Source organism: Phyllobates terribilis, unplaced genomic scaffold, assembly GCF_046119375.1.
Source record: "Phyllobates terribilis strain yellow unplaced genomic scaffold, ASM4611937v1 Scaffold_3__8_contigs__length_932513732, whole genome shotgun sequence".
Lineage (NCBI taxonomy): Eukaryota > Metazoa > Chordata > Amphibia > Anura > Dendrobatidae > Phyllobates > Phyllobates terribilis.
The window spans coordinates 923,131,181-923,151,147 of NW_027362763.1; the positions used below are offsets into that span (position 1 = coordinate 923,131,181).

At 43.0% G+C, this 19,967-nt stretch overlaps 1 protein-coding gene across 3 annotated transcripts in view; it reads left to right on the forward strand.

The window, feature by feature from the left end:
- The window catches only part of LOC141257809 (dihydroxyacetone phosphate acyltransferase-like), a 181,831-nt gene extending 165,333 nt beyond the window's left edge, over positions 1-16,498 (forward strand). For 2 of the 3 annotated variants that reach the window (XM_073672811.1, XM_073672812.1), the window contains exons 15-16: positions 11,052-11,113; positions 14,863-16,497. In XM_073672811.1, the coding sequence (XP_073528912.1) occupies positions 11,052-11,113; positions 14,863-14,900 (100 nt within the window). In that variant the 3' untranslated portion in view covers positions 14,901-16,497. Of the gene's footprint in view, positions 1-11,051; positions 11,114-14,862 lie in introns of all 3 variants that reach the window. The other variant, XM_073672813.1, reaches the window with a different exon arrangement.
- The last annotated feature ends 3,469 nt before the right edge of the window (positions 16,499-19,967 follow it).

Below are 19,967 nucleotides of genomic sequence, written 5' to 3' on the forward strand. Positions count from 1 at the left end.
AGTCTCCATTTTTTGGGATCTGGGGCTGGGTGAGGGCTTATTTTTTGCGCGCCGAGCTGAAGTTTTTATTGATACCATTTTGGGGTAGATTCGATGTTTTAATCGCCTGTTATTGCATTTTATTGCAATTTTGCGGCGACCAAAAAACGTAATTCTGGCATTTAGAATTTTTTTCTCATTACGCCGTTTACCGATCGGATTAATTATTTTTTTATATTGATAGATCGGGCGATTATGAACGCGGCGATCCCAAATATGTGTATGTGGATTTTTTTTTTTATTATTTTGAATGGGGCGAAAGGGGGGTGATTTAAACTTAAATTTTTTTAATATTTGTAAAACCATTTTTTTTTCACTTTTTGCTTGCTTCTATAGTCTCCATAGGAGACTAGAAGCAGCAACTGTCCAATCGCCTCTGCTACATAGAGGTGATCAGAAGATCACCTCTATGTAGCAGAAATGCTCCTGTGCTATGAGCACCGACCACTAGGTGGCGCTCATAGCGATCAGCTCATGACAACCACTGGAGTCTGCTGCAGACCCAGGATTGTCATGCCCACCCGTCAGTGACCCGCTATCACGTGACGGGGTCACCGATGGGCAGGGTAAGTGACGCGCTTCCGGCGCGGCAATGTTAAATGCCGCTGTCAGAGATTGACAGCGGCATTTAACATGCTAACAGCCGCGGGTGGATCGCGATTCCACCCGCGGCTGTTGCGGGCACATGTCAGCTGTAATAATCAGCTGATATGTGCCCGGTTCAATGTGGGCTCAGCGCCGGAGCCCGCGCTGAACTAGAGGTTACAGCCTGGTGCATACTAATACATCCCAGGCTGTAAAGGGATTAAAACATGACACACTAATAAAAGACTAACTGCAGCTGAAAAAGGGTGATAAAAAATGCATGTTAAAAATGCATTAAAAAACGCATTGAAAATGTGCAAGTAACAATTTATGTAAATGCTGCAGAAATGCTGCAGAAATTCTGCAACATCAATAACTCACCAAGTAATCATAGTGGGAATTTAGCCTAAGGCCGCATCTACACAATAAATATTTGGGGAGTCTTTGATGTTGCAGATTTTCTGCAGCATTTCTGCACCTACTTGGTAAATTAGTTTCGTGTGTATTTTCATTCTGTTTTTGAGCATGTTTTTAACATGCGTTTTTATCATGTTTTTGACGCTGGGGTTTTTGTCTCATTTTGGTATTATTTATTATTATAGATCCATTTATTCCATGGCACTTTACATGTGAAAAAAGGGTAAATATAGCAAACAACAAGTACAATAATTTGAACAAAAACGAGTCACCAACTGGTACAGGAGGAGAGAGGACCCTGCCCCCAAAGGCTCACAATCTACAAGGGATAGGTGAGGGTACAGTGGGAGAGGTCAGAGCTAGTCATGGGGCGGTATGGTGGAACGGTGGTTATTGCAAGCTTTAGGCTTGGCGGAAGAGGTTCCTTTTGAAGGTTTGTAGGCGAGAGTCTGATATGTTGGGGCAGAGAGTTCCAGAGTAGGGAGATGCACGGGATAAATCTTGTATGCAATTGTTGATAGAGGAGATAAGAGGGTGGTAGAGAATGAGATCTTTTTAGGATCTGAGGTTTTGTGAAGGTAAGTACCGGGAGACTAGGTCAGAGATGTATGGTGGGAACAGATTGTGGATGGCTTTGTATGCCAAGTTTAGGGTCTTGAACTTGAGTCTCTGGGCAATGGTGAGCCAGTGCAGGGATTGACAGAGGGGAGAGGCCGGGGAATAGCGGGGTGACTGGTGGATTAGTCAGGCAGCAGAGTTTAGGATAGATTGGAGGGGTGCAAGAGTGTTAGAAGAGAGGCCACAGAGCAGGAGGTTGCAGTAGTCGAGGCGGGAGATGATGAGGGCATGCACTAGTGTTTTTGCAGATTCATGGTTGAGGAATGTGCAGATCTGGGAAATATTTTGAGTTAGAGTCGGCAGGAAGTGGAAAGGGCTTGGATATAAGGTTTGAAGGAGAGATCAGAGTCAAGGGTTACCCCGAGGCAGCGAGTTTGTGGAACTGAGGAGAATGGGCAGCCATTGACTTTGATGGATATGTCAGTTGGGGAGGTTGAATGAAATGGTGGAAAGATGATGAATTCTGTTTTATCCATGTTAAGTTTTAGAAATCTAGCAGAGAAGGATGAAATAGCAGACAGACAATGTGGGATTCTGGTTAGTAAGGAGATGATATCGGGTCCGGATAGGTAGATCTGTGTGTCATCAGCATAGCGGTGATACTGAAAGCCATGAGACTCTATGAGCTGTCCAAGGCTGAAGAGGTACATGGAGAAGAGCAGGGGGCCAAGAATTGACCCTTAGGGGACACCGACGGATAAGGGGCGAGATGAGGAGGTGGTGTGTGAGTCGGAGACAATGAATGTCCGGTCTGTTAGGTATGAGGAGATCCAAGATAGGGCCAAGTCTGTGATGCCAAGAGATGAGAGAGTCTGCATTAATAGGGAATGGTCCACTGTGTCGAAGGCAGATGACAGGTCCAGGAGGAAGAAGACAGAGTAGTGTCGCTTGAATTTGGCGGTTTGTAGGTCATTGGTGACTTTATTAAGGCAGTTTCAGTGGAATGGTGCTGTCGTAAGCCAGATTGTAAGTGGTCAAAGAGGGAGCAGGAGGAGAGGTGGGAGGACAGTTCAAGATGGACGTGTATTTCCAGTAGTTTTGAAGCATAGGGGAGAAGCGATAACTAGACAGAGAGGATGGGTTAAGGGAGGGCTTTTTGAGGATGGGTGTGATCGAGGCATGTTTGAAGGATGAGAGGAAGACACCAGTTGTTAGTGACAACTTGAAAAGATAGGTTTGGATTGGGATGAAGAATGCGGTAAGGTTTGGGATGGGGTAGGACGGGATTGGGTCAAGTTCACAGGTGGTGAGATGTGACTTGGAGAGTAAAGAGGAAAGTTGATCGTCCGTGATGGTGGAGAAGCTGTTTTTGGAGGAGAGTTGAGTAGTTATAAGAAGGGACTGTGGGAACTTTAGGCAAAAGCTTTGCCTTATGTTGTCAATTTTCTGCTTGAAGAATGAGGCAAAGTCTCCAGCTGAGGTGAGAGGAGAGTGAGAGGGAGCTGGGGAACGGAGGAAGGAATTGAAAGTACTGAATAGCTGTTTAGGGTTGTGAGACAGGGAGGATATGAGGGGTGAGAAGTAGGTTTGTTTGGCTGCAGTGAGTGTGGACTTAAAAGTAGTGAGGGACTGTTTGAATGCGATGAAGTGCTCTTTGGAGTGGGATCTTTTCCATCTCCACTCAGCAACCCTGGAAGCCCATCTCAGTTCTTTAGTCAGGCTGGTGTTTCAGGGTTGCCTGTGTTGATTGTGCGAGCTTTGGTATGTGTGAGGGGGAAGACTCAAGAGCTGCAGCTGTTGTGGTGTTATATAAAGTGGCAGCAGCATCTGCATTGTGCAAGGAATATATGTCTGTAAGAGGGAGAAGGGATTCAGAGAGTGAGTGTAGGTCGAGGTGTTTGAGATTTCTGCGAGGGTGTGAAAGTTTGTGGATGGGGGATAGTGGACCTGGAGAGGAGAAGGAAGAGAATATGAGTAAGTTGTTGTCAGAAAGAGGGAGAGATGAGTTAGAGAGGTTGTATAGGAAAGAGAGGCGAGTGAAGATGAGGTCCAGTGTGTGGCCATCTTTGTGAGTGACTGAAGACCATTGAGTGAGGCAGAAAGAGGAAGTGAGAGATAGAAGCTTAGAGACAGCTGAGAGGGAAGTGTAAATGGGGATCTTGAAATCCCACATGATGATAGTGGGGATGTCAGCGGAAAGGAAATGAAGTAGCCAGGTGGTGAAATGGTCTAAGAAGGTGGTGATTGGCCCTGGGAAGCGGTAAATGACAGCCAGTTGGAGGGGGAGAAGATTCGCGCACAGTGCACCTCAAGAGAGGCGAGAGTAACGGAGGGTGGCAGTGGAATTGGGGCGAAGGAGCAGTTATCTGACAGGAGAAAACTAACTCCTCCATGGTATGTCATGTTTTAACCCCTAAGTGGCAGCCAATTTTCAGCTTAATGACCAAGCCTTATTTTTCAAATCTGATCAGTGTCACTTTTTGTTGTAATAACTCTGGAATTGGAATGCTTTTATATATCCTGGTGAAATTGAGAATGTTTTTTTGTGACACATTGTATGTAATGATAGCGGTAAATTTAGGTCAATAAGTTTTTCTTTTTTTTTTAAATATCTGAAATTTGCTGAAAATTTTGAAAAATGTGTGATTTTCAAACTTTGAATACTTATATCCTTAAACCAGATAGCCATGCCACATAAAATCTATATATATAATCGTCTTATCCTGTCTTTCTGTCTGTCTGTCTGTCTGTCCAGGAAATCCCGCATCGCTGATTGGTCCGGCCGCTGTCTGTCCAGGAAATCCCGCGTCGCTCATTGGTCCGGCCGCTGCCAATCAGCGACGCGGGATTTCAGAAAAAGATGGCGGCCGTTAGCGGCTCATCTGACGGACGGAGGTCAGCGGCGATGCAGCAGGGAGATGACCGGCACTAGCTGCTCATCTCCCCGCTGCTGGCAGCACAAGTACCCCGACAGGCGGCGCCGCTCACCTCCATGCGGCTAACGTCGGGAGATCAGCGGCTTGGCCCGCTGATCTCCGGAGGGCAAGTGTGAACGGAGGACCGGGGAGCGGCGCCACCGGTCGGGATGCTTCTGCTGCGAGCAGCCGACCATCTCCCGGCTTCTCGCAGCGGAAGTAGCTGCACAGGCAGCGCCGCTCCCCGGTCCTCATTAATGCGACGCTGATTGGTCGCGGTCGACGCCCGTGACCAATCAGCGATATGGGCGGCAAATTTAAACGCCGCTCTGCTGATTGGTCGCCGGCCGCGACCAATCACAATTATTGGCGCCAAATTTAAACCACGCTCTGCTGATTGGTCGCGGTGGCCGGCCGCGACCAATCAGCGATTTTGGTGCCAAATTTCAACACCGCTCTGCTGATTGGTCGCGGTTGCCAGCCGCGACCAATCAGCAGTATTGGCGCCAAATTTAAACCCCGCTCTGCAGCTTGGTCGCGGTCGCCGGCCGACCGCGACCAATCAGAGATTTTGGCCCCAAATTTAAACACCGCTCTGCTGATTGGTTGCGGCCACCGGCCGACCGCGACCAATCAGCGATTTTGGCCCCAAATTTAAACACCGCTCTGCTGATTGGTCGCGTTTGCAGGCCGCGACCAATCAGCATTATTGCCGCCAAATTTAAACACCGCTTTGCTGATTGGTCGCGGTCGCGACTAATCAGCTGTTTTGGCGCCAAATTTAAACACGCTCTCCAATTCTCACTAACACGGCTCGCTGACTGATCGCAGGCGGCGGCCGCGACCAATCAGCGATTTTGGCGCCAAATTTAAACACCGCTCTGCTGATTGCGCCCGGTCGGCCGCTTGCATATTCTAGAATACCCGATGCATTCGAATCGGGCCACCATCTAGTAGTTAATAAATAACATTTCCAATATGTCTACTTTATGTCACCATCATTTTTCAAATGTCTTTTTATTTCTTTACAATGTAAGAAAGGTTAAAATTTATCAGCAATTTTTCCTTTATTTCATGAAAATTTACAAATCCAATTTTTTATGGACCTGTTCAGTTTTGAAGGGATTTTGAGGGGCTTATATATAGAAAAAAAAACAGAAGTGATACTATTTGAAAAACTGCACCCCTCAAATTCTTTTAAACTGTTGCTAGGAAATATGTTAACCCTTCAGGTGCTTCACAGGAATTAAGGCAGAGTGGATTTAAAAAATGAAACAATTACGTTTTTCCAGTAACATTTTATTTTAGCCCCAAGTTTGTAATTTTCACAATGGTTAATAGGAGAAAATGAACCCCATAGTTCTTACATAGTTTCTCCTGAATGTGGCAATTTATCTGCAGATTTCTACACTGAATGTATCTATGGAATCAGTTTTTCAGTGCATTTATGGCCATACATTTATTTTAAAACGGTTAATCCTGAAGACAGGTTCTCTTTAGCAGAATCCGTGATTTACGGCTTTTGTTCTTAAATTCCCTCAAACTAGTTTTATCCAGCTTTCAGTGCCTTCAGCAATTTATAAACAGAGACAACGCCCTGTCTCATTGCTTTATGAATAAGACATATAAAGCTAATACAAAACACAAAGTTATTAAAAATATTTATATAGATATGAGTTATTTAAATGAATATCAAATATAATCAAATTATACAATATTAAATATAATAATATGAAATGTTGACCATAACAGTATTAATACACTATTAATAACATCTCCTGTGCTCATATATTCCTGCACCATACATGTGCAGATCTTGATGATAACTGCAAATTTTTCAACCAAAGAAGACAAAAGTATTGTACTTTTATTGGCTAATCAGAAACGTTATAAGAATCAAACAAGCTACAAATGAATGACTGGAAGACTAGATGTTAGGGTTCACTCACATCTGCGTATATAAAGTAGATGAGATTCTCAGCCAGAAAAGTTGGAGAGTGACAGGCGAGTGTCATGCGTTTTTTCCTCACCTAGCACTTGTATGACATCCGTATGCAATCCATATCTGTGAAGAATGGTGGCAGAGAGATCCCGCAGAATCCCACCGCCGCCACCACTTGTGAAGAATGGCAGCAGAGAGATCCCGCCGAATCCCACCGCTGCCACGACTTGTGAAGAATGACACCAGAGAGATCCCGGAGAATCCCACCGCTGCCACCACTGTGAAGAATGGCACCAGAGAGATCTCGCAGAATCCTGCTGCTGCCACCACCACTTGTGACGGATCCACATCTTGCCACCCGCCTGACGTCGCAATTATGTCAGACGGATCACGTGATACGGATCTGCCCTTTGCACCAACATGACGTTCCACACCCCCCTCGGGGATGCGTAAGGTCAGATTAGTACAGTTCTACACAGACACCCCCTATCCAAACTTGTACGGGAAGGCATCGGGAGTGAGAAGAGGTGGCCCACTCAGTCACTGACATGGCACCACACTCGCTCACACCCCTGACAGGCTGAGGGGCCCCACTAGCCCCAGTGAAGCAGAACCTTGTCGGAATGGTAGAGCTGCCACCAGTTCCTATTAAATATAATTCCCGCTAGGACCGGGGGATTATATCGGGCCAGGAACCATCCTCAGTAGCGTGTTCGTTGGACTGAACAACGGACGTGAGGATTCATGGATCGAGATAAAAGAGCAGCCCAAGGTTAAATTATATATTTAGTCGCATTAGAGGCACACTAGACAATACACTATATACATAAGGGTTATACATACATAATGGTCAGAGATGCAAACACAATAGTAGGGGTACAAAAGATACAAGCAGTTATTGAGAGTCAATTACCAGTCAGATGGAAGGCCTGACTTGCGGGGGAGGGGCTGCCACATGGGAGGCTGGTGGCCCCCTTTGTTGCAGGACTTCTCCCACACGTCGTGTCATCGCGACCTCCCAGGGAAAAAGACACTGAGCTAGACCTGCTGGAGCTCTTAACCCCTCTTGGTCACTCCCCCACCTGCCCCCTGGCTGGACCTAAATCTCCACCTCTGGTCTCTTTCAGCTACAAACTCCAAAAACTAAAAGGGGCTATACTTCCTTAATGGACGGTCCTAGGGAGCCGGTTCTGGTGTCTAGGGGTTTCCAAAAGCCTGTGTCGTGTATCTCCCCATCCCTACACGCTAGACTGTACTGGAAGCCAAGGTGACATTTGTCCTGTTCATGTGATTGCAAAAATCTATGTGGTGTATCTCTGAGATGTATCGTATTCTCATAACTCGATATTGAATTATACTTGTCTGACACAAAGGACATGCCCCATGGCTAGGGTCCACAAGGGGTTTACCTGTGGCAGCTCCACAGCAGAAGGTGGGGTTTTGTCACTCACTGTTCCTCAGCCCCCTCCCTTCTTGTTTAGCTACAAGAATGTCCGGTTACAGCTGTACATTGTAGACCTCTATAATCCTCCGCCAAAGAGGGCACAATGATTACCATGGAATTATATCTTTAATATTCTTCACAATATCCAATGCATTTTTAACATCAGCTTTTACATACAGTAATTATCTGTCATTTCAATCTAGTTTTCTAACTAATAAAACAATCTCATATACAGATATAGATAGATAGAAAGAAATATGTTAGTGATGTATATATCTAATCAGTGCTTTGCATGTGTAGTTTTCTTTACTTGTATTTAACTAATAAATAAAATGATGTGGAGTCCCCCCTATTTTTAATAAGCAGCAAAGGCTAAGCAGACAGCTGCAGGCTGATATTAATAGGCTAGGAAGGGGTCATAGATATTGGTCCCCTTCTAGCCGCCCCAAAAATTAGATGCGCCAATTCTGGTGTTTAGCCTCAGCTATTTCCGATTGCCCTGGTGCATTAGCAATCGGGGTAATAGTTTTGGGGTTAATGTCAGCTGTCTAATGTCTCCTGACATCAAACCCAGGGGTTAATAATGGAGAGATGTCTATCAGACACTCCCATTACTAACCCCGCAATTAAAAGAAATAAACACACAGAGAAAGGTCCTTTAATTGTAAAAAGCACTCCCGACCTTCTTTTAACCATTTATTACCTTTAAAAAAAAATAATCCAAAGGGGTCGGCCATAAATCCATAATCAGAATGTCCCACACAATCCCCAACTCTGCTACATCCGGATGTTGTGGTGAACGGTGACATAAGTAATGTGACCGCTCACCGCGGCAGCCGTAACATACTGAGAGTAGCATGTGAATCCGGCTGCTGTGACGAGCACTGACATGAGTAAGGTTATCGCAGTTCACAACCGATGAACTGCAGTAACCTTACTGACGTCACCGCTCGCAGCGTGAGAAATTATTATCTGATCATGGATTTACGGCGGACCCCTTTTGATAATTTTTTTTAAAGGTAATAAATGGGTAAGAGAGGGTCAGGGAATGGTTTTTACAATTAAAGGACTTTTCTTTGTGCGTGTTTATTTCTTTAGACTATGGGGTTAGTAACAGGGGTGTTTGATAGACACCTCTCCATTACTAACCCTTGGGCTTGATGTCAGCGGTAATTTGACAGCTGACATCAACCCCAAAACTATTACCCTGAGTGCCAACACACCAGGGCAATCAGGAAGAGCCGAGGCTAAGCTCCAGAAGTCTGGGAGGGGAAAATATCCATGGACCTTCCAAGCCTATTAATATCAGCCTGCAGCTGGTGCTTAGCCTTTGCTGGTTATTAAAAATAAGAGGGACCCAACGCCATTTTTTTCTTTTATTTTTTTATTTATTAACTAAATACATGTACAGTAAGCTACACACGCAGTCCACTAATTATATATCTCCCTGATATCTTTACATTTATCAATGCTGATGGGTCACGCTGTGAATTTATTGTACAGGGTGGGCCATTTATATGGATACACCTAAATTAAATGGGAATGGTTGGTGATATCAACTTCCTGTTTGTGGCACATTAGTATATGGGAGGGGGAAAACTTTTCCAGATGGGAAGAGGGTCATGTGACACAACAAACTTATTGAGAATTTCATAAGAAAAACAATGGTGTGCTTGGTTTTAACGTAACTTTATTCTTTCATGAGTTTTTTACAAGTTTATGAACACTTATAAAATGTATTCAAAGTGCTGCCCATTGTGTTGGATTGTCAATGCAACACTCTTCTCCCACTCTTGACACACTGATAGCAATACCGCAGAAGAAATGCTAGCACAGGCTTCCAGTATCTGTTGTTTCAGATGCTGCACATCTCATATCTTCACAGCATAGACAATTGCCTTCAGATGACCCCAAAGATAAAAGTCTAAGGGGGTCAGATCGGGAGACCTTGGTGGCCATTCAACTGGCCCATGGCGATCAGTCCACTTTCCAGGAAACTGTTTATGTAGGAATGCTCGGACCTGACACCCATAATATGGTGGTGCACCATCTTGTTGGAAAAACTCAGGGTACGTGCCATCGTCAGTGCATAAAGAGGGCAACACATCATCATGTAGCAATTTCAGATATCCAGTGGCATTGAGGTTTCCATTGATGAAGAATGGCCCCACTATCCCATATACCACACCATACCATCAAGATACGAAATGTGCAGCATCTGAAACAACAGATACTGGAAGCCTGTGCTAGCATTTCTTCTGCGGTGTTGCTATCAGTGTGTCAAGAGTGGGAGAAGAGGGTTGCATTGACAATCCAACACAATGGGCAGCACTTTGAACACATTTTATAAATGGTCATAAACTTGTAAAAAAACTCATGAAAGAATAAAGTTCCGTTAAAACCAAGCACACCATTGTTTTTCTTATGAAATTCTCAATAAGTTTGATGTGTCACATGACCCTCTTCCCATTGAAAAAAATAATGTTGGATCCAAAATGGCCGACTTCAAAATGGCTGCCATGGTCACTACCCATCTGGAAAAGTTTTCCTCCTCCCATATACTAATGTGCCACAAACAGGAAGTTGATATCACCAACCATTCCCATTTAATTTAGGTGTATCCATATAAATGGCCCACCCTGTACTTGGCTGATGAAATCTCGAGTTTCGGGTGCGTAAAAATCGGATGACACACCATGGTCCGTGTGTTGGGCGATTTGTTTCTCGCACCCATTGACTTGCATTGGTGAGTCTCGGCTGTTTTACGCAGCCATACGCAGAATGCTGCGATTTTTTTCCTCACACCAATTCCAGGTGAGGAAAAACTCGCAGATGAACACTTCTCACATTGCACTCGCCAATTTTATTCGCTGATGTGAGCAAACCTTTATACTGAGGCTATATACTATATACTGTGATGTTATACTGAGACATTGTACACTGAGTGAATATTTTCTTTTTTGACATAAAAACATTTAACGTTTCATAAAACAAGAATTCAATAGAATACGTTTATTCTATTTTTTTGTGAATGTCTAAAGTCACAAGTAAAAGAAGATCATGCTTGTAATTGCTTTAATTTGATTTATGTAATATACTGCACATAAGATACTCCTACATCTAATCTATGTATCGCTTATTTTATCACTAGATCCGGTGAAACCTTTTTTTCAGCAGATATTAATGCTGTAACACAAGCAATAGCAACACTTGGTAAGATGTCTAAAAAATTGATTTTTGTATGTATAAATGCTGTTTAACAACATAATCAATTTAAATAAAGGCATAAAAATATTAACTACTGTATATAGTAATTTTAACTTTGCATTTCTAAAGTGAATCCATTATAGCTAATAATTAATCTACACCTCACAATTGCTCAAGAATTATATAAAAAAATTTTAAGGGTGCTTTGACATTGCGCCTTTCTCCACTTTCATGGGTCCCATAGGGACTTGTGTCCAAACCCCCCTGTAAAACAGGATCAGGACGTATGCACCGACGGGGCCATAGAGTATACTGGAGCTGGCAGAGTGAACATTTGCTCTTTCATGGATCATTTTCTTATACACCTACTAGAGGCGGACATTCAGATTTAGTAGATTGCGTCTTGGTGTCCACCTCCAGTAGACGTAAACGCCCGAAAATGATGCACGACAGAGCACACGTTCACTCTGCCGTCACCATTATAGTTTGCGCGTACGTTTGAATCCGTTTTAAGGTGGTTCGGATTCAAGCCCCATGGGACCGAAGGACGTGGAGAAAAGTGCAATGTGAGAGCCCCTTAACTCTTTATCAGGACTGGAGAAATCCAAACAGAAGGTAGTCAATGTGTCTTTTGAGAGCCCGGTGTTAAAGTTTTTGGATTGCTTTTAAAACAGCGAAACAAGTACATTTTCCTCACTGATAATTATTCTGTGAATCTGACCCCACAGTCTGTCTTGGATGTAATAATCAGCCAGTGAAAAGTTAATAAAACAGTGGGATTTTTGGGGTTTTGCAGTGATTTTGATGCTATTCTCAGGTTTGTGTGTTTTTTGTGGACCATGTCCGCTTTTTGTTCCGTGTCTGAGGAAAAAAATCAAACCTACAAGTGTTTGGTTACCTGAAAATCATGGACAGCACTTGGATGGTATCCGTGTGCTATCTGTTTTTAAAATTGTAGTGGATAGGAGAAGCTTTGTAATTTTTATTATTTTAAGCAAATGAGAAAATCACTGATGGTATAAATGGACACACTGATCACACATTGATAAAAATCTGATCCAGCACAATGATGAAAATCGGTCTGTTTTTTTCATATACATATAATATCCTTGGACCATCTGACTATGTTTTTGTCTTTGCTCTCCTGTACCGCATACCCATGCTGGTGGGTGAATGTAGCGCTGGTGCATGCAGACCCACTGCTCCACGGGCCAGGCTTACCCTGTAGCGACGTGACTGTTTGCCTACCGGGTATTCACTAGAGCATTTTGTGGTGAGGATAAGCTGGCTGTCCTTAGACACGAGGTGCCACGCCAGGGCAGTCCCTGGGACTGCAGCAGTTGACCGGAGGGTCAGAGGTATAGGTATGCAGTACAGGAGAGCAAAGACAAAAAAACGTGGTCAGACAGTCCGTGGTAAGGGCAGACAGCACAGGTTCATGATACGAAGCTGAAGTCAGGACCAGAGAGGTCAACGAGGATGGGTAGGCAAGCCAGGACCGTAATGGGAGAAACAGAATCACACAAGCTCAAACAGATTACTAGCAGGACAAACAGGATAGAAACCAACGTCTGAGCAGAGAATGGTGGGTGGAGCTGCCTAATATAAGACCTGCCATCACGGGATAGGCCGGGGAACCTAATCTCTGCACAACACAGCAGGGTTAAATTCCTGCAGAGACAAGCCTTGCACACTAAGGCTAGATGGAAGCCCCCTGCAGGTGCTACATGAAGCAAACTCAGCAGGACTGCGGACATGAGAAGAAACTGCATGGTGAGCAGAGGCCTGCGAGTCACCACCGTGGCAATATTGCTGTCCTCATATTAGCACTGTATACTTACAATTGCTCATTCTGACTTTCTATCTAGTTAATTCTTCTCTTTGCTCTATGTAGAAACAGGAAGTCTCTTTTCCCTGCATGAGTCATCCCTTTCTTCAACTCCTGACCCAGCTGCTCTTTTCCTTCCCCATGCCATAGATTTTAGCAGTGATGACTCTTGCAAGGAAAAGAGACCTCCTGTTTCTACATAGAGCTTAGAAGAATTCAGCTAGTCTGTCTTTAATCACGTGATGTCATAGACCCAATGGAAAAGAGAAAAATTAGCTGGGTTGAAAGGCAAAATGAGCAATTGTAAGTACACAGTGCTATATAATATGATGAATTCAATATATTGAGAGGATAAAAATTTGGATGTGAGTGCTTCTTTAAATGCCTGTGAACTTCAGGAGCATTTTTATGTTCTCATTAGATCAAAGATTTAGTTGCTGACATTATTTGTTATGCATCGGGGCCTTTACATCAGAATCTCTGTTAGGCTATGCTCACATGCAGCATTTTTGCAGAGGTTTTTAGCTGTGTTTTTTTATGCAAAATGAGGCTGTGTGCCCACTATGCGTTTTTCAAGCTTTTTTGCCGCGGAATTTCCACTGCAAAAACGCTTAAAAACGCTTGGTAATACGTGCCCCATGGTCCCCAATGATAATCCACATTTGCTGTGCACATGCTACGGAAATTTCCGCTGCGGATTATCATTGCTGAAAAATACGCAGCATGTCCATTAATTTTGTGGACACGCAGCGTAATTGCCGCCTTTGACTTGCATTGAAACGCTTGATATCCGCATCTCTACATGTGCACACACGGATATGAAGCGATTCAATGTGCGGATGGTACCCAGGCCTGGAGAAGAGGAGACTCTCATCCAGACTCGGGTACCATAGTACCTGTAAAAAAAAGAATTTAAAATAAAAAATAAAGATTATACTTATCTTCCGATGGCCCCCGGCCTCCTCATGCATCCGGTGTGTTGGGTGGCTTGCGGTGGTGTGAGGACCTGACATGACGTCATTTAGTCATGTGACAGGTCACACGACCGCGGATTTCGGCGGTCACGTGACCTGTCACATGACTAAATGACGTCATGGCAGGTCCTTTTACACAACCGCGAGACACCGGGGAAACCGAACGCATCAGAGGAGGAAACCGGGGGCCATCGGAAGGTGAGTATAATCTTTATTTTTTACGATTCTTATTCTTTTTTTTAACTATTACTTGGTCACACTATATAAATCCATGCCGGTTGCATGGATTTATATAGTGTGACCAAGTTGTCAAGCACTTTTCCAAGTGATGGTAAAATCGCTTGGAAAAGCGCTTGATAACCCGCATGCAGAAATGCATGTGAAGAACACTTGACAAACGCTTCTACCTGGCGGGAAAAACACATGTAAAATCCTGATGTTTTTTCCTGCCAGGGAGAAGCGTAAAAAATATGCAGCATTTCTGCATCTTGGGCACTTAGCCTAAAAGCTGCTTTTTACAGTACCGGGAAAAGCTATGAGACTTCATAAATCTAATGCATACACTTGATTTTTGTTTTTTTAAAGGCAACCTGTTAGCAGAAAAAAATGCTATTAAGCTGCAGATATGGGGATAATTTACAGGTTAATAGCGTTACTAACCTGTCCGGCGTCTGCACGCAGCTGAACGCTGTGGGGGGAAAATTAACTTTATTCTCCCCGGCAGCATTCGGTTTCAGTCACGGGGCGGTGCCGGCACTGGTTTAGTTACCACTCTGAGTATTGAGAGCCGCGGTTAAAACCGTGCCCCCCAGGGAGAATAAAGTTAATTTTCTCCCCACAGCGTTCAGCAGGTTAGTAATGCTATTAACCTGCAGATTATCACCATATTATATCTTTAAAAATGTTTAAAATAGTTAAAGGGAGTAAAGTAAATATTGATCTTTACTTTACAGAAGTGCCTTCAAGAAAGTTTCCAGCATCAAGACTTTAAGGAACCTGGCAAATTCTTCAATTGCTTTGCAGTGAACTATTCTACTGGTCTTATGACAAAATAAATCAACAACCACTCTAACTATGAAATTGCGTTCCCCTGGAATGCTTAGGAAATAACACAAGACAGAAAAACTGTTTATTTTGCTATGATGATCTTTCCAAATGCTGTTATACTGTATCTACTCCATTCATACGTTCGATTTACATTTTTATACAATTTTTAATACAAGTGCACAAAAAAACACAAAAAGTGAAACTCATATATTATATAGAGTCATTACAAACAGAGTGATCTATTTCAAGTGTTTATTTCTGTTAATGTTAATGATTATGGCCAATGAAAACACAAAAGTCATTATCTCAGTAAATTAGAATAATTAACAAAAAACACCTGCAAAGGCATTTAAAAAGGTCCCTTAGTCTGTTTCAGTAGGCTCCAATGTCATGGAGAAGACTGCTGACTTGACAGATGTCCAGAAGGCAGTCATTGACACACTCCACAAGGAGGGTAAGCCACAAAAGGCCATTGCTAAAGAAGCTGGCTGTTCACAGAGTGCTGTATGCAAGCATATTAATGTAAAGTTTAGTGGAAGGAAAAAGTGTGGTAGAAAAATTGAACAAGCAACTGGGATAACCGCAGCCTTGAAAGGATTGTTAAGGAAAGGCCATTCAAAAATTTGGGGGAGATTCGCAAGGAGTGGACTGCTGCTGGAGTCATTGTTTCAAGAGCCACCACACACAGACGTATCCAGGACATGGGCTACAAGTGTCACATTCCTCGTGTCAAGCCACTCATGACCAATAGACAACACCAGAAGCATCTTACCTGGGCCAAGGAGAAAAAGACCTGAACTGTTGCTCAGTGGTCCAAGGTGTTGTTTTAAGATGAAAGTAAATTTTGCATTTCATTTGGAAATTAAGATCCCAGAGTCTGGAGGAAGAGTGGAGAGGCACAAAATCCAAGCTGCTTGAGGTCTAGTGTGAAGTTTCCACAATCAATTATAGCTTGGGGAGCCATGTCATCTGCTGGTGTAGGTCCACTGTGTTTTATCAAGACCAAAGTAAGTGCAGCCGTCTACCAGGAAATTTTAGAGCACTTCATGCTTCCCTCTGCTGACAAACTTTTTGGAGATGGAAATTTCATTCTCCAGCAGGACTTGGCACCTGTCCATACTGCCAAAAGTTCCAATACCTGGTTTAAAAACAACAGTATCACTGTGCTTGATTGGCCAGCAAACTCGCCTGAAATTAACCCCATAGAGAATCTATGGGGTATTGTCAAGAGGAAGATGAGAGACACCAGACCCCACAATGCAGACGAGCTGAAGGCTGCTAACAAAGTAACCTGGGTTTCCATAACACCTCAGCAGTGCCACAGGCTGACCACCTCCATGCCACGCAATGATGCAGTAATTGATGCAAAAGGAGCCCCGACCAAGTATTGAGGGCATTTACTGAACATACATTTCAGTAGGCCAACATTTCGGATTTTAAAAACATTTTTCAAGCTGTTGTTATAAAGTATTCTAATTTACTGAGATAATGACTTTTGTGTTTTCATTGGCTGTAAGCCATAATCATCAAAATTAACAGAAATAAACACTTGAAATAGATCGCTCTGTTTGTAATGACTCTATATAATATATGAGTTTCACTTTTTGTACTGAAGAACTGAAATAAATTAACTTTTTAGTGAGAAGCCCTTGTATCCACTGACAATAAATAAAAATGCAAGCAATTTTAGTAATCTCAGAGCAATTGTAGCCAAAGACTTACATTTTGCTTCTAGCAAGATTAACATTATTTTGAATCTAGCCATATACAGTACACTAAAAATACTAAGATCTGTAAAAAAAATAAGAGGCAAGAAATATTGTTTTAATTATGAGTTTAAACTTGTATTGTATATTGCTTGTTCACTGATTTTTATGGCATTCATGTACTTTACGTTTTTGTTAGTAATTTCAAATTTTCAGGTTTTCATTGTAAGTCTGAATTATGATCTGCTGCTCCCCAAAATCTTACTTACGTGGTTGAGGCTATTGTTGAGATCCTTTGGCACAAACTGAAGCTTTGAAAATAAATATGATTTTGTAATACTCTGTCGAGAGATGTCTATGCTGTCTGTGTCTGGCCACCTAGTGGTTGTGATGTAATTTGCAGTATGTCAAGGGTTTTGCTAACACGTCACAGTAGTATATTAAATTTGTATTGCGAGAAATTTGATTCCTTATCTAAAATCAAAGCAAAAGATAACAGTGGACATGTCTGTAGCTGAAGCCTGTGCTGGACATACTGACATGACTATATGATGTCATGACCCTGTTATATTCCTCTCAGAATGGAGCTGTTCATATTATGATCTTCTACCAAGTGTGTTTGAAAACCTCAAACATGGTAACTGTACTGATCCCTATAATATTGTAATGGTCACATGCAGTACAACCATTCTAACAAAAATGTTCCTTTCATAAAGATAGTCAGATATTAGCATGGTTAAACTTAATTTTACCACCGGAGTCTATGGCTCCACCAGGTAGTACCTTTAAAAAAGCACTCCCATGAAACTTTTTATGTCCTGAATATGTCTAGATGTGTATGTAATATAGTGTAAGTGCATTAATATACTCACCGATCGATGTCTTACCCAGTCTCCAGCACCACTCCGGTCACCTCATTCATGTGGCTACAATTCTGATTCACTGGATCACATAGTGGTTTATATGTGAGCTGGATGTCACTTTTACAATATAAGCATAGGGAGCGTCAGAACGAAGCTCCAAAGGCTCACATTGTAAAAATGACTCCTGGCTCATACATAAACCACAATGTAATTGTTACAACTCTCCTGTTAGGTTTTTTTTAGTTTGCTGGTCACATGACCAGTTTTGCCTATTTAATCCGGCTCCGCCCTCCTGGCATTGCTGGACTTCATTTGTATTTACTACTGTTGAGCTAGCTTGGTGCTCTGTTGCCGTTCTCTGTTGGTTTTGCTAGGTCTTCTGACCTCTTTACTTTTTGTTGTGTGTTTGTCTTTGACTGCTACGATTTCTGCTAGGAGGTGTCCAACTTTTCCCAGTCCCTAGTTCTTGTAGGGATTCCTCCCTCACATCTATAGGTCTTTGTACAGACTAGCCGAGGACTTTAGCGGGTCTGATCGCAGGATCAGGTTCCCCGTCACATCGTAGGGATCTAGTTTAGTTCTATTGTAGGGACAGATCTCCTGTCTTTCCTTAGTCTCTGTAGCAGATCATAACAGTAAGTCCAGCCATAAAAAAAAAATTTCTCTAAGGAAAGACCTCCAGTTTTCCATCATGGTCTCGGTGCAAGATTTGGCTCAACGCTTGCAGGGACTCTCTCTGGAGGTGGCCAAGCTCCAACAACACGTGAGTAGCTGTTCTGGAGCGCATTTTGTGGAACCAAAGGTACGTCTGCCTGATCTATTTTTTGGCGAACAACAAGATTTTTTTTCTTTTAAAAATGCTTGTCTATTATATTTTCGTTTGAGACCCGGATCCTCTGGTGATGAATCACAGCGCATAGGGTTCATAATGTCACTTTTGCGCAAAGATCCTCAGGGATGGGCCTTCTCTCTCCAACCTAGTGATCCGTGCTTTAGATCAGTGGATAGTTTTTTTTCTGCTTTGGGTTTATTGTACGATGATCCTGATCGTGTCTCATCTGCTGAGTCTGAATTAAGACGTTTGAGGCAGGGATCAGGTAATGTGGAAAAATATTGTTCTCACTTCCGTCGGTGGTCTGCCCAGGTGGGGTGGAACGATTCAGCTTTGAAAAGCTTGTTTCTTGCAGGACTAGGTGAAAGGGTTAAGGATTTACTGATTGCTTATCCCACACCTGGAAACTTGCAGGAGGCAATGCAATTAGCTATACGGGTGGACAGGAGACTGCGTGCAAGGGTTAATGAGAGCAAATCCTCTGCTATGTCAGCTTCGAGTCCTGAGAGTTTCAGTGCTGACAATGGTGAGCCGATGGAAATTGGGGCGATGACACCCCGCTCTCAGGAAAAAGACCGCCGACTTTCTGAAGGCTTGTGTTTCTATTGCGGAAATTCTGGTCATTTTATTAAGAGCTGTGTGCTTCGTATGAAGAAAGAAAAAAAATGGTCAGTCATGCCCTTATTGCCTGTTTAAATTCTAAGGGAGTATTCCTATCTGCCACTACTGCTGCTCAGGATGAATTAATTGAATTTCGGGTATTTGTGGATTGTGGATCTACTCTGAATGTGATTGATGGGGGATTCTTGGAAAAACTTAGATTAGAACCTAAAACTTTGTCATCCCCTATTGCTGTGGTTTCTGTCGATGGCTCTCCCTTGAAGAGTGTTACTCACAAGGTCTGTGAATTTCCCCTCACTATTAATGGTATTCATCAAGAGAATTTGGATTTGGTGGTTTTGGATAATTTGCCTTCTCCAGTAATATTGGGGTTACCCTGGTTAAAATTGCACAATCCTGTACTGGATTGGTCGACCAATGAAATTAAGTCCTGGAGCCCTAAGTGTTATGACAAGTGTTGTAACGGGCGCATTGCTGCTGTGGATAGAGGGGAATTGCCTGTACCTATTCAGAATTTTTGGAGAGTTTTTTCTGAGGAGGAGTCGCAGGTTTTGCCTCCCCATAGAGACTATGATTGTACCATTGAATTTGTCCCTGGAGCGACTCTTCCTAAGAGTCGTTTATTTAATCTTACTATTCCTGAGAGAAAGGCTTTGGAGGAATACATACAGACAAGCTTGGCCGCTGGTCACATTAGGCCTTCCAAGTCTCCTGTGGCTGTTGGATTTTTTTTTGTAAAAAAAAAAAATGGCGGTTTACGTCCTTGTCTGGACTTTCGTGAGATTAATAAAATTACTGTACGCAATCCTTACCCACTGCCATTGATTCCTGATTTATTTAACCAGTTAGTGGGGGCCAAGTGGTTCTCTAAAATTGATCTCCGGGGGGCATACAATTTGTTGCGCATGAAGGACGGTGATGAATGGAAGACTGCTTTTAACACTCCTGTGGGTCATTTTGAGAATCTGGTTATGCCTTTTGGTCTCACC